Consider the following 12803-nt stretch of genomic DNA (forward strand, 5'->3'; position numbering starts at 1 on the left):
GTTGCAGTAGTCCAGGCGTGACGTAACCAAGGCATGAGTGACTGTGCACAAGGAGTCCCGATCCAGAAAGGGGCGCAACTGGCGTATCAGGCGAACCTGATAAAAAGCCCCCCTGGCCACAGCCGTCATATGCTCTTCTAAAGACAGCCATGTGTCCAGGAGGACGCCCAAGTTGCGAGCCCCCTCTGTGGGGGTCAGTGACTCGCCCCCAATAGCCAGTGATGGCACCAGCTGGCTATACCGGGACGCCGGCATTCACAGCCACTCGGTCTTGGAAGGGTTGAGCCGAAGCCTGTTCCTCCCCATCCAGACCTGCACAGCCTCCAGACACTGGGACATCACTTCGAGGGCATCATTGGGGTGGTCTGGGGTGGAAATGTACAGCTGAGTGTCATCAGCGTACAGATGGCATCGCACCCCAAAACCACGGATGATCTCACCCAGCGGCTTCACATAAATGTTGAACAGGAGCGGCGAGAGGACCGACCCTTGCAGCACCCCGCAAGCAAGGCGCCTCGAGGTCGACCTCTGCCCCCCTGCCAACACAGACTGCGACCAGTCAGAGAGATAGGAGAACCACCGCAGCACGGTGCCTCCCACCCCCAGCCGGCGCAGCATGATACCATGGTCAATGGTATCAAGAGCCGCTGAGAGGTCTAACAGGACCAGAACAGAGGAACAACCCCTGTCCCGAGCCCTCCAGAGATCATCCACCAATGCGACCAATGCCGTCTCCGTGCTGTACCCAGGCCCGAAGCCGGACTGGCACGGATCTAGATAGACGGTTTCATCCAGGAATTGTGGGAGCTGTCGCGCAACCACACTCCACAACCTTCGCAACAAAGCGAAGGTTGGAGACCGGACGGTAGTTTGCCAAAATGGCCAGGTCCAGAGAAGGCTTCTTGAGGAGGGGCCTCACCACCGCCTCTTTCAAGGCGGGAGGCAAGAAACCCTCTCTCAAGAGAAGCATTTATAATCCTCTGGAGCCAGCCTCGTGTTACCTCCCGGGTGGCCAGTACCAGCCAGGAGGGGCACGGGTCCAATAAACATGTGGTTGCGTTTAACCTCCCCAGGATCCTGTCCACGTCCTCAGGAGTCACAGGGTCAAACTCATCCCAGGTAACAGTCTCAAGACCAGCCTCAGTCACCCCGCCAGGATCTACCCAGTCAGAGTCCAAGCCTTCCCGAATCTGAGCGATTTTATCGTGCAGATACTGTGCAAAATCCTCAGCCTGCCCTTGCAAGGGGTCTTCCCGCGCTCCCTGATGTAGGAGGGAGCGAGTCACCCTAAACAAGGCGGCTGGGCGGTTATCTGCCGATGCAATAAGAGCGGAAAAGTGGTTACATTTTGCCACTTTTATCGCCACTAGATAGGTCTTAATATGAGACCTAACTAGTGTTCGGTCGGATTCGGAGCGACTAGCCCACCAACCACTCTCTAGGCGTCTTTTCCGGCGCTTCATCTCCCTCAGCTCCTCGGAAAACCAAGGGGCCGGGCAGGTTCGGCGTCGGGTCAGGGGCCGCAAAGGCACGACTCGGTCCAGAGCACCGGCGGCCGTCCTATCCCAGGCAGCCACCAGATCTTCAGCCGAGTCGTGAGCCAGAGTTTCAGGAACTGGCCCAAGCTTCCTCTGGAACCTATCAGGATCCATCAGGCACCTGGGGCGGAACCACCTGGTCGGTTCCGCCTCCCTGCAGTGGGGTGCAGCGGTCAAAAGGTCCAGTCTCAGGAGAGAATGGTCCGACCATGACAGGGGTTCAATAACTATATCCCCTATATCCAGACCACTCAGCCACTGACCAGAGATAAAAACCAAGTCCAGAGTGTGTCCTCCCACGTGAGGAATTATGTCTACTTCTATGTACAGACTATGTCCAGAAGATGTTAATGAAGGAATGACTATCTGATAAGGTAAAGTGCCAAAAGTGAAATCTAAATGACAGGCCAAAAGAACATTTTAGAAAAGGATGCTTTACTGGATATACAAATGAAACTTCAAGTTTTCAAAAGGAAAAAAATACAAATAATAAATCAATAGGGAAATGTTTATTAGATTTTAGATCTGGAAAATATTTTATTAGATTTTTCAAAACAGCCTTGTTAAAACCTTGAAGAAACCTGTGTGATAGATTAAGAAGTGAAGAGAAATCCATTTCTATGATTAAAACTATTAAAAGTGAAAGGAATGAATAGTTTTATTTTATTTATTTATTATGGTTGAAATGAGGCTTTTTTCCCAATGTTCTAGCAACCCTTTATGGATTTTTTTGTTGACACCAGTATTGAAAAAATGATTTTTATGGATTTTTGTGGATTACGGACTGGTTATAGATAAGGGATGGAATATGAATGAATATGTACAAAAGTATGAAGGCTATGGCATTGTAAGCTGCCCTGAGTCTCCAGAGAAGACTCCGGAAGGCATATAAATCAAACCAATAAATAAATAAATAAATAAACAAACAAACAAACAATAAGGATTTGTTTAATCCTATAGGGAGTAAAGTTATTAAATCTGATTATATTGGATGGAAATTACTTCTGCTTGCATTTTTCTCTCTTCTTGCACCTTTTAATCTTTCTTTTTGTTCTCTAAGTTTTGTTTGGATTAGTGCTTACTATTGTGATTAAAATGCTTAATAAAAATCGTATTTAAAAAAAATAAAAGTGAGCTGCCAAACACCGAAATAAGCAAGGAAATAGTAAGAGAATATCTATTCACCCTGGACAAGTACAAATCACCTGGACCAGACGGTTTGCATCCCAGGGTTCTCTGAAGGAGCTCCTGAAACGCAAGGAAACTATACCAGAGGGCTGGGAAAGAGCTAATATGGTAACGGTACTAATTTACAAAAAGGGGAAAATGGATCCAGGAAATTACAGGTCAATCACCTTGAAATCAATACCTGGGAAAATCCTGGAAAAAATAATCAAATGGAAGATTTATGAACACCTAAAAATGAACAAGGTGATTACTATATCACAAGCCAGCATGTGTTTTTTTAAAAACAGATGCCAGACAAATCTTATATTCTGATAAAATGACTAAATTAGTGGACCTGCAAATGCTGTGGATGTAATATACTTGGACTTCAGCAAAACATTAGTATTAAACTGACTATGGGCCACACAGTTTATTGATCATAATTTTAGTATAGTTAGACCATGTATAATTGACAGACTGGATTTTATCATAGAGTTTAGCTGCTATTTATTATTTTATGCTAGCATTTTTAATTATGCATTTACTGAGTGTTTTTATTTGTTCTGGTCTCTGAGCTATGACTGTAATAAATTGAATCTACTTCTTGCTAAGTTAGAAAAAATTGGGATAAACCAGCACCAGATGGATTTAGAATTGGCTAACTAACCACACCCAGCATCTAGTTCTTAATGAAACTACATCTACATGGAGGAAGCATACCTCAAGATTCTTCCTTAGGCCTAGTAATCTTCAACAGCTTCATAAATCATCTAGACCGGCGGTCCCCAACCTTTCTGGCATAAGGTACCGGTTTCATGGAAGACAATTTTTCCATGGTCCAGGGGGTTGGTTTTGCATGCAACCTAGATCCATGTGCATGTGCAGATGAAGCTTTACTCGCCTGCCATTTGTGTGGCCTGGTTCCTGACAGGCCATGGATTGGTAACTATCTGCAGCCCAGGGGTTGGGGAACCCGATCTAGATGACGTGGTAGAAAGGGAACTCATCTAATTTGCAGATGACACCAAGCTGGGGGGAATTGTTTTGAAAAATAAGCTCAAGATTCAGAAGTATCTTGACAGATTTGAGCATTGAGCCTTATTCAGTAAGATGCAGTTAAGTGATGAGAAAAATAAGGTCCTACATTTAGGCAGGCAATGGTACTAAATATATTAAAGGAGATGAGCACTCAAATTTGATTTCCGAACACAAAATGGAACAAAACAACATTGGATGTATTTAAAGATATTTATGAACAAGGGATTTTAATTTTAAGTGTCTGCCATTATAGATATGGAAAAGGAACAAAATTTACCAAATAAGACTGGTTTGAAAGTAGATCTAAAAATGATGGGCTATGGGAATGTGGAAGGAGATGCACTGTATATCCACATGAAATTAGCTGATGTTTTAACAGAGCAAAAGAGTGACCTTTATATCTCTTAAGGCTTGGAAGAATTTTATGAGAAAGGACAAAGAAAAAATAAGAAATCAAGTTCTAGAACATTACTTGAGGTGATTAAAGATTAAGATTGCTAAACTAGGACTGAATGACAAGGCTTTATAAAGATTTATTTCTAGACATGAGATGAAATATGGAAAGAAATCATTTGTTGTATTTTACATGAAATTGATCAGCCATTAAAATTGTTTATATGGAGAAAGTCAACTTTTTAATATTTCATTTTTTTCCTTTTCTTCTCTTTTTAGTCTCTTAATTTTATTAGTCTTTATCTTTTTAATTGTAATGTTTTTAAAATTCATGTAAACTGCAAAAATTGGCATCATAAGCAGGAGAAAATTCTTTTCAGAAGTTGTGAACCTAAGAGCAAGTTATGAATAGTTACAAACCTTCCTTCTTTGTTCTCTTCTTCAGCTACAGTCTCCATGGTGTCAGCTTCTGGCTGCTCATTATTACCTTTCTCCTGCTCATTAATCCAGTCAGAAACAGCTTTGAGAGCACGTTCAGTGTGAGAGACCATGTTTTGAACTGCTGTCAGTTCTTCTTGAGTTGGATAAACTGCAGAATGCTTTGCCATGACATGGCGGTCATCATTTACAAAAATGCGCATTGGCCGCTGAAATTTAAAACATAAAATAAGTAAAACAAAAATACATGGCATTTCATTTCATTTATGAATGGCAAATTCTTACCATTTTGCTTCAGATCCTTGATGAATTTTCTCCAAAGAAAATGTTTCTTCTAAGCTGTACCAGCACTGTGTTCAGGTACTCTGAAATGATTTTTTAAAAAACACCAACTTCATTGAACAAGGTTTGGTAGAAATCAAACATTTATATTCCTTAAAGATATGACTGCACATCAACCTAAGAATAAAGTGGTTTCTAATAGAACTCTTGACAAGTAGCACATTAGAACCATTTAAAATATGGAGTTTACTAAAAAGGATAGCATCCCCAAACAATAGTTGAATTTCTACCACACAATTAAATATATACTTACTTCAACAAAACACACTGAATTTATGAAGATCAAACATAACCACTATATCCTCCGTTAAGTCTCAACTTTTAATACCCTGTAGTATACTATTTGTAAATTGAGAATCTGGCCAAGGTTAAAACAAAGTGGAACGCTAGCTGAGAAAATACTCATACTATATTAAAATCTCACACTATATATATTAATAAGCCCGAAACAATCTACCTGATCATTCGATTGATAATTATTAGCAAACATTATGCAAGAGGAAATTCCAGCCCTGTCTTTGCCCCACGAGGGAGCTGGGGTTACTGGCAAAACCTTCCGATGTGAAGATTATTCCTGCCAGCCGTTATACATCCGTCCGGGCCTAGACGATGTGTCCTCAAGAGAAGAGTTCATGCCGCAATTTTTCACCACGCGTTTGGAGCCTTAAATCTTTAAAGGTGGCTTCCCAGAAGGAGGGTGGCAAAGGACACACATGGGAACTTTACGGAATACGGAGCCGAGAAAATACCGCCTACTCTCCGCAGAAAGGCAAAGGCTTCCGGGGAAGGCGAGAAGCAACAAACCCCAGGAGAGCAAACATACGAAACTGGAGGGTCGATTAAGTCATCAGGTACCTGGAAAGCGTCCCACTCTTTCCAGATACCTAAACCAACTGTAAACCACAAAACACTCTTCCTTCAAGGGAAACTTGAGAGCAAAAGCAGCTCCCCGGAAAAAGATGTCCCGGGGGGGGAGGGGGAGGCTGCGGTAATCAGGAGGAGCAAAGGCGTCATTGTGAGATGCCACTCCAACACCGATTCAAGTTTTCGAAGATCAAATAAGCGCGCCCAGTTCCAAATATTGGCCGCTACCCGTTAAGCCGCTCACGCGCCATTACTGTCCTCCCCGCTCGCTCACCACCCCTTGTCTCCTGGCCCATCCGCCGCCATTTTGTTTCCTCCACACAATGGAGCGCGCGCGCGAGTACCGAGCAAGAGGGGGAGGCGGTTCTCCGCGACCCGTAGACCCATCCATCCATCCACTACGCCACCCCATTGACACGCGTGTTTCACGCCCGGTCCGACCAACCTATTCCCCTGAGGAAATCCTCGGATTTAGTACTGCCTCCCTACGCTACGCGGTCGTCTACTTACCGACCGGGCAGGGCCCGTCGAGGTTGACCGGTAGTATCTCCACGCGAAGCGTTTCGTCGATCAGCCGTTCGGCGACAGCAGAAGCGGCGACACCGTCGACTTCGTTCGGCTCTAACTGCAGCGTGGGGGGAGGGGTGGCACGAAGGAGAAAGTGAGATCGGTCTCCCACGTGATCCGGAGATAGTCTTCTCCTCCAATCAGAACGAAGAAAGGAGGCGTGAACTAAACCTCGCACGCTAGAGGGTTAAGAAAGCGAGTCTCTCCTTTTTTTCTCCGCCCTCTTTTCTACCTCCATTTTATTTCCCGTTTCGAAGCGTGGTTGTGCTGCTGTGGGACTGCGCTGATTTCAAACATTCCCTGCTGAATGCTGGGTGTTCTTTTCCCGGAGTTGTTTTGATGCAAAGAGAAACGGTCACAAAGAGAGTAAAAAGATCAGATGTGACGCATTTGTTGCGAGCTTGTGCGCGCTAACTCAGAAATAAGTTACACTCTAATTGGAGGAAATACTATTCTGTCTCCCTCATAAAAGAGCCTTCAAAGTTAAAAGCATTAACCTGAAATATACTTGGAAGCGAAACAGAGAATACAACTCCAGTTAGTATGCTGGTCGATTAACAAGCAGCAGCAATTGATACTTATAACTCATCTTCGGAGGCTGTATTAAAAATGTTTTAGTAATCGAAGTTTAGACTAAAAAGTGTAAGAACTAACAAACTTTAAAAAAGTAAAATAGGCTGAAGGCTGTGTATAAAAGTTCTTACAGAAGCCAATTTTCCAACCCATTTACCTCTGGATTTGCTGACCTATACTTCTGACTTGGAAGAAAAATCCATCTAGTTCGGTTCAAAGCTGGGAGAAAGGCGCTGGAAATAAAATAAAATTGCTGATTAGCAAGAAGGTCCATTTTTTGATGAACAGAACCACCAGGGTTTGTGATTCTTTGGATTCCTATGGGGCCATGTAGGAGTCATGGCTGGCTGTATAGGCAAAAGGGGAAATGCAAATCCTAGGTGTTTGAACTAATTTTGTCAATCTTTGTTTGTTGCTTATCTGAGTTTTTGTCATGACCCAGTATTTCTGAACCTATTACTAAATCTGCATTTCTAAAAGCTGGCCGCTTCAGTTTCTGCTTGGGTCAGGGTAACAGGCTGGTTTCTACCTCCCTTTAAGGCAGGGGTCCTCAAAATTTTTGAACGGGGCCACTTCATGGTCCCTCAGACTATTGAGGGCCCAGATTGGCTAGGTGGGTGTGGCTCAGTGGCCATGTGACTGGGTTGGCATGGCCAACTTAGCCGTCCATTAAATATTACAAATTAAACTTTAATTTGTTTTTCTCCTGGGGGTGTTTTATTTGCTTTTATTTGACTTTTCTTTTTACTAGAAAAAGAAAGTTTTTAAGTTGTTTATGAGTCTAGTGGTCCACTTCAGAAAACTCAGATTTGCAGCAATTCTTAGCCACAAGAAGGTTACAATCATCATAATCTCTCTGTCTCTGCCTCTGCCTCTGTCTCTCTCTCTGTCTTCTCTCTCTCTGTCTCTGCCTCTCCCTCCCTCCCTCTCTCTCTCTCAAGAAAAGTGTGCTAGAAGTGCAAATGGGGGTAGGCAAGAGAAACCTTGCTACTGCAGACTACTTCAGCTGACTGCTAGCTGCAGTTCAGCAAATCGAATCTCACTGGCTCAAGGTTGACTCAGCCTTCCATCCTTCTGAGGTGGGTAAAATGAGGACCCAGATTGTTGGGGGCAATATGCTAACTCTGTAAACCGCTTAGAGAGGGCTGTGAAGCTCTATGAAACGGTATATAAGTGTCAGCCTCCGCTTTTTCATTGCTTGCTCAGCTGCCATGAAACGGGGGAAGGGGGAGCTATTGGAATTCTTGGGAGTGGGGAAGTGAGCTGGTGGAGAAGAAGAGAGAAACTTTGCTTCAGCGTTTCTTTGAAGCTGATAACAAGTCAAGGTCAACAGCCGTGGCATAGCAGGAGGATGGCACCACCAGACGTCGCACCCACATGTCCCCTGGGGAATTGTGGCTTGGATTATTTTATGCTGGACAGTTGGGGGAAGGCTTTGGGTATGCTTTCTATATGTAATTTTCACGCCTTTTGCTTCAGACCTTGCTTTTCTTTGGTTGCATTCAGTTCATACTCAGTAAAAGTACCTTTCTCTATGAAAATGGAGTCGGGGTTTTTCTTTCTTGAGTTTTGAAGGGAGGTATGCCTGACATTAAGCAAGGTCTGCATTTATAGCCATCCCAGAAAAACTACTGTGGGGGCTGAGCAAACAATGTCTGATCAAGACAGCGACCAGGACCAGATGGGAGCTGCCAGCTCAGCAGCTTCGTCATCACACCCTGCCTGGGAGGCATTGGACTGGATGGCTAATTTACAGCTGGAGGAAGATCTGGAGAAAGCCAAATGGTTGCTGGGCGTGGGGAGGTTGCTGGAGCTGGAGAAGTCCCCCCAAGGTGTAACAAGTACCAGACCCTGAGGGGCAGAAGCTGGCTGGCTGCAGGAGCAGAAAGAAAATTTCCTGGTCGCACAGGCCCTGCAACTTTTGAAAGAGGCAGAAGAAAGCCGAAAAAGCTGGGAAAATATGCATACTCCACTGGGAGGGAGGATGAACGCCCCAGGGATAGAGCGGAGGCTACTGCTTGTGTGGAAGAGAGAGAGCAAGCTGGGGAAGGAACAGTTCAAGCCTCCGGAACTCAAGCAGCTGCTGCGGCAGCGTAGGGACCCCCGGGAAGACAGGCACTGCCCCAGAGGCAAAGAAAGCCAAAATTTCCCCGATATCAGAAAAATTCGGGGGAGACCCGAAGAAGTTGGGATTTTTTCTGACCCAAGTTTGGAACCACATGCAGGACTGGGGGGAGGATTTCCTCTCAGATGCTGCATGAATGAGGTGCGTTACCAAGGCCCTGGAGGGGGTAGCAGCTGAATGGATGGTAGGACTCCACAATGAAAATTCCCCCTTGCTGAAGAATTATGATCAATTCATGGCAGCCCTCAGAACGCATTTTGAGGACCCCTTAGCTGAGCGAAGGGCGAGAATTAGAATGAAGGCCATCCACCAGGGGCAGAGATCAGTACAGGAGTTCCGCGAGTTGGCATCCTACATGAGAGGGTGGTCAGAGATGGCCTTTCTGGAGAACTATAAAGATGGGCTAAATGAGGATTTTTACAAGGATTATCGTTCCCGAGGGGCTCCCAACAACCTGCAGAGCTGGTACGTGTTGGCAGCGGACGTGGAGATCGACTTGGCCCGGGGTAGTCTCTGTGGTGGGCGCACCTGGGATCAGCCACCCTCCTCATTCTGCAAGGGGGCGCCAAAGGCCACAATGGGGACAGCAGGGTCCAAACCAAAATCCTCTGCGTGTCTCAAATATGGGAAAGAAGGGCACCGAGTCGCTGAGTGTTTCTCCAAGCCGGCGGCCAAGGCAACCTCTACCAGAGGAAAGAAAGCTGAGAAAACACCCGCGAGAGCCCGCGAAACCGCCCTGAAGGGAGAAGTTGTTGAGTTCGCTCCCTTGAAACATGATGAGTTGGGAACTCCGATCATCACCAACAGCGAAACCGACTCCGACAACGACTTCCTGGTAAGTCAAAGGGGGCCCCATGACCATCCCAGTAGAATTAAAAGTACCATCCACCGGGGCCCATGTCCAGATGCCAGCCCTCCTAGATTCGGGATGCACCAGGTGCGTCATCAGCCTGGACGTTGTAGAACAGATGGGCCTAAGACTAAAAATGATGAAAAGGCCCATCACATTCTGTCAGATAGACGGATCGGTGGCTGGAGGGGGCCCAGCCCATTTTGTAACTGAGCCAATCGAGATGAGGATGGGGGATCACCTAGAGACTCTGAGTTTTATTGTGGCCCTGGGCATGGAACGGCCCCTCCTACTTGGACTGCCTTGGCTCCGTAAATGGAATAAATGGAAGCGCATAAATTGGAAGATGGGAGTGTTACACATCCGCTCCAAACAACCAGGGATGAAAGGGGAGGAACCCCATTGCGTGGGCAAAGTGGAGAACGAGGGTGCGGTGATGGTGACAGACCACATTGTGGGGGAGGAGAAGATCCCAAAAGAGTACTGGGATCTCCGGGAAGTGTTCAGCGAGAAGGCGTCAGACGTGCTGCCCCCCCCACCGACCAACAGACTGTACCATTGAAATCCTCCCTGGGGTAAAACTCCCTAAACCAAAAATCTACCCCATGACCCCCTGGGAGCTGGGGGAACTACGGGACTTTATTGATAAAAACTTAAAATGCAGGTTTATCTAACTGGCTAGGCCACGGGTGGCAGCACCACTTCCGGGAAAAGAAGGATAGGTCCTTTCGTCTGGTGGTCGATTATAGATATTTAAACGCAATTTGCATAGAAAATGTCTACCCCCTCCCCCTCATGAAGGACATGTTAGCCCACCTAGGCAAAGGAAAGATTTTTACAAAGCTGGATTTAGGGGAGGCATATTATAGAGTTCGAATTAGAGAAAGGGATGAATGGAAAACTGCTTTTAACTGCCTGCTGGGATGTTTCCAGTTTCGGGTGCTCCCTTTTGGACTGCAAGAAGCCCCTGCTGTATTCATGCAGCTAATTAACGAAGTGCTGCAGGAACACCTGTACAAGGGGGTGCTGGTCTACCTGGATGATATTCTTATCTACACCGAGACCATGGACGACCACGTAAAATTAGTGAGGGCTGTCCTGAAAAAACTTAGAGCTGCTGAACTGTATGCCAAACTATCAAAATGTGAATTCCACCAAACTAAAATTGACTATCTGGGGTATCGCATCTCACATGAGGGGATAGAAATGGATCCAGAAAAGGTCCGGGCCGTGTTGGAATGGGCCCTCACACATACCCGCAAACAACTACAGAGTTTCCTGGGGTTTGCTAACTTCTATTGACAATTCATCCCCTCGTTCGCAAAAATTGCACTACCTATTACTAATCTGAAAACGAAAGGAGAAGAGAGGCCAAAGCCCTCCCGGCCTCTCAAGTGGACTATGGACTGTCAGGCAGCGTTTGAGAAACTAAAACAACTGTTTGCTGCCAATCTGGTCCTTAAACATCCTGACATGGAAGCCCCTTTTGTTGTACAGGCTGACGCCAGCGATGTAGCCATTGGGGCAATGTTACTTCAAGCGAACGCAGAAGGAAAGCTGCAACCCTGTACCTATACCTCTAGGAAATTATCGGAGACCAAGAGGAGATGGGCCATATGGGAGAAAGAGGCTTTTGCTGTTCGTTGGGCACTGTTAACGTAGAGACATTTCCTTGAAGGGGCTAAGCAACCGTCTGAGGTGTGGACTGACCACAAGAACTTAGAAGTTTTGAAAACGCTACGAAAGCTGTCCCCAAAACAAGTCCGTTGAGCTCAGCACTTCAAACGATTCAATTTTTCCCTGCGCTACCTTCCTGGAGGGAAAAACTTCATGGCAGATGCCCTTTCGAGACTTCCGCAATACAATAGTGTTAGAGAGGAAGTAATTTGTCTGATTATCCCCTCAAAACAGCTGGCGTCACCAGTAGTTACTAGAGCCCAGGCAAAAGCAGATCCAACTTTTTTTTTTTTTTTAATTTGATTTATATGCCGCCCTTCTCCGGAGACTCAGGGCGGCTTACAATGCGTTAAGCAATAGCCTTCATTCTTTTGTATATTTTATACAAAGTCAGCTTATTGCCCCCACAAACTGGGTCCTCATTTCACCTACCTTAGAAAGGATGGAAGGCTGAGTCAACCTTGAGCCTTGGAGAGATTCGAACCAGCAGAAATTGCAGGCAGCTGTGTTAATGACAGGGTGCACTAAACCACTGTACTATCAAGGCTCTTTTTGGGCTTTGGACTTTGTTGGGCGACTTGAGCAAGCAGCTAAGGGACACTCTAAAAACTGACAAGTGGTTTTTGGCCCATATAAATGAGTGTACGCTTCAAGAAGGACTCACCTGGATGGGAGCTAAGCTGTATGTTCCCGCCAGTCTAAGAGTGACAGTATTATAACATGCCCATGATTCCAAAGTTGCCGGCCATTTTGGGTTCGTGAAAACATTACATTTACTTAAACGACAGTTCTGATGGCCCGCACTAAAGAAGGACATAGGAGCATATGTAGCAAGTTGTCCCATATGTGCTGCTGCAAAGAGACCTCCTGGGAAGCCACCCGGATTGCTTCAGAGTGTTGCCAGACTGGGAGCCCCATGGAAGGAAATTTCCATGGATTTTATTGTTGAGTTACCCGAAAGTGGGGGGGAATACAGTTATTTGGGTGGTTATTTTGAGTGGGTACAGTTATTTGTTCTCTAAACAAGTGCATTTTATCCCATGTCCCAAGATCCCTTCCGCTAAAACGCTTGCAAAATTGTTTGTCCAACATGTATACCAATTACATGGGGCTCCAGAGCAGATAATCTCGGACAGAGGAGTTCAGTTCACCACCCACTTTTGGAAAGAGTTCCTAGGGTTGTTAGGCTCCGCCCAAGGGTTAAGGTCCGCCCATCACCCTCAGACCAATG

The 12803-nt window shown here is 45.8% G+C and overlaps 1 protein-coding gene across 14 annotated transcripts in view; it reads right to left on the reverse strand.

Annotated features, from left to right (window-relative positions):
- The window catches only part of ILF3 (interleukin enhancer binding factor 3), a 78456-nt gene extending 70945 nt beyond the window's left edge, over positions 1–7511 (reverse strand). For all 14 annotated transcript variants that reach the window (XM_087888484.1, XM_087888482.1, XM_087888478.1 and 11 more), the window contains exons 1-3: positions 6291–7511; positions 4860–4939; positions 4557–4783 (exon numbers count right to left, since the gene is read on the reverse strand). In XM_087888484.1, the coding sequence (XP_087744610.1) occupies positions 4557–4783; positions 4860–4862 (230 nt within the window). In that variant the 5' untranslated portion in view covers positions 4863–4939; positions 6291–7511. The remainder of the gene's footprint in view (positions 1–4556; positions 4784–4859; positions 4940–6290) is intronic.
- Between the last annotated feature and the right edge of the window lie 5292 nt (positions 7512–12803).

The sequence above is a fragment of the Pantherophis guttatus genome, chromosome 2 (genome assembly GCF_059756535.1).
Source record: "Pantherophis guttatus breed Tessera chromosome 2, ASM5975653v1, whole genome shotgun sequence".
NCBI classification, from domain to species: domain Eukaryota; kingdom Metazoa; phylum Chordata; class Lepidosauria; order Squamata; family Colubridae; genus Pantherophis; species Pantherophis guttatus.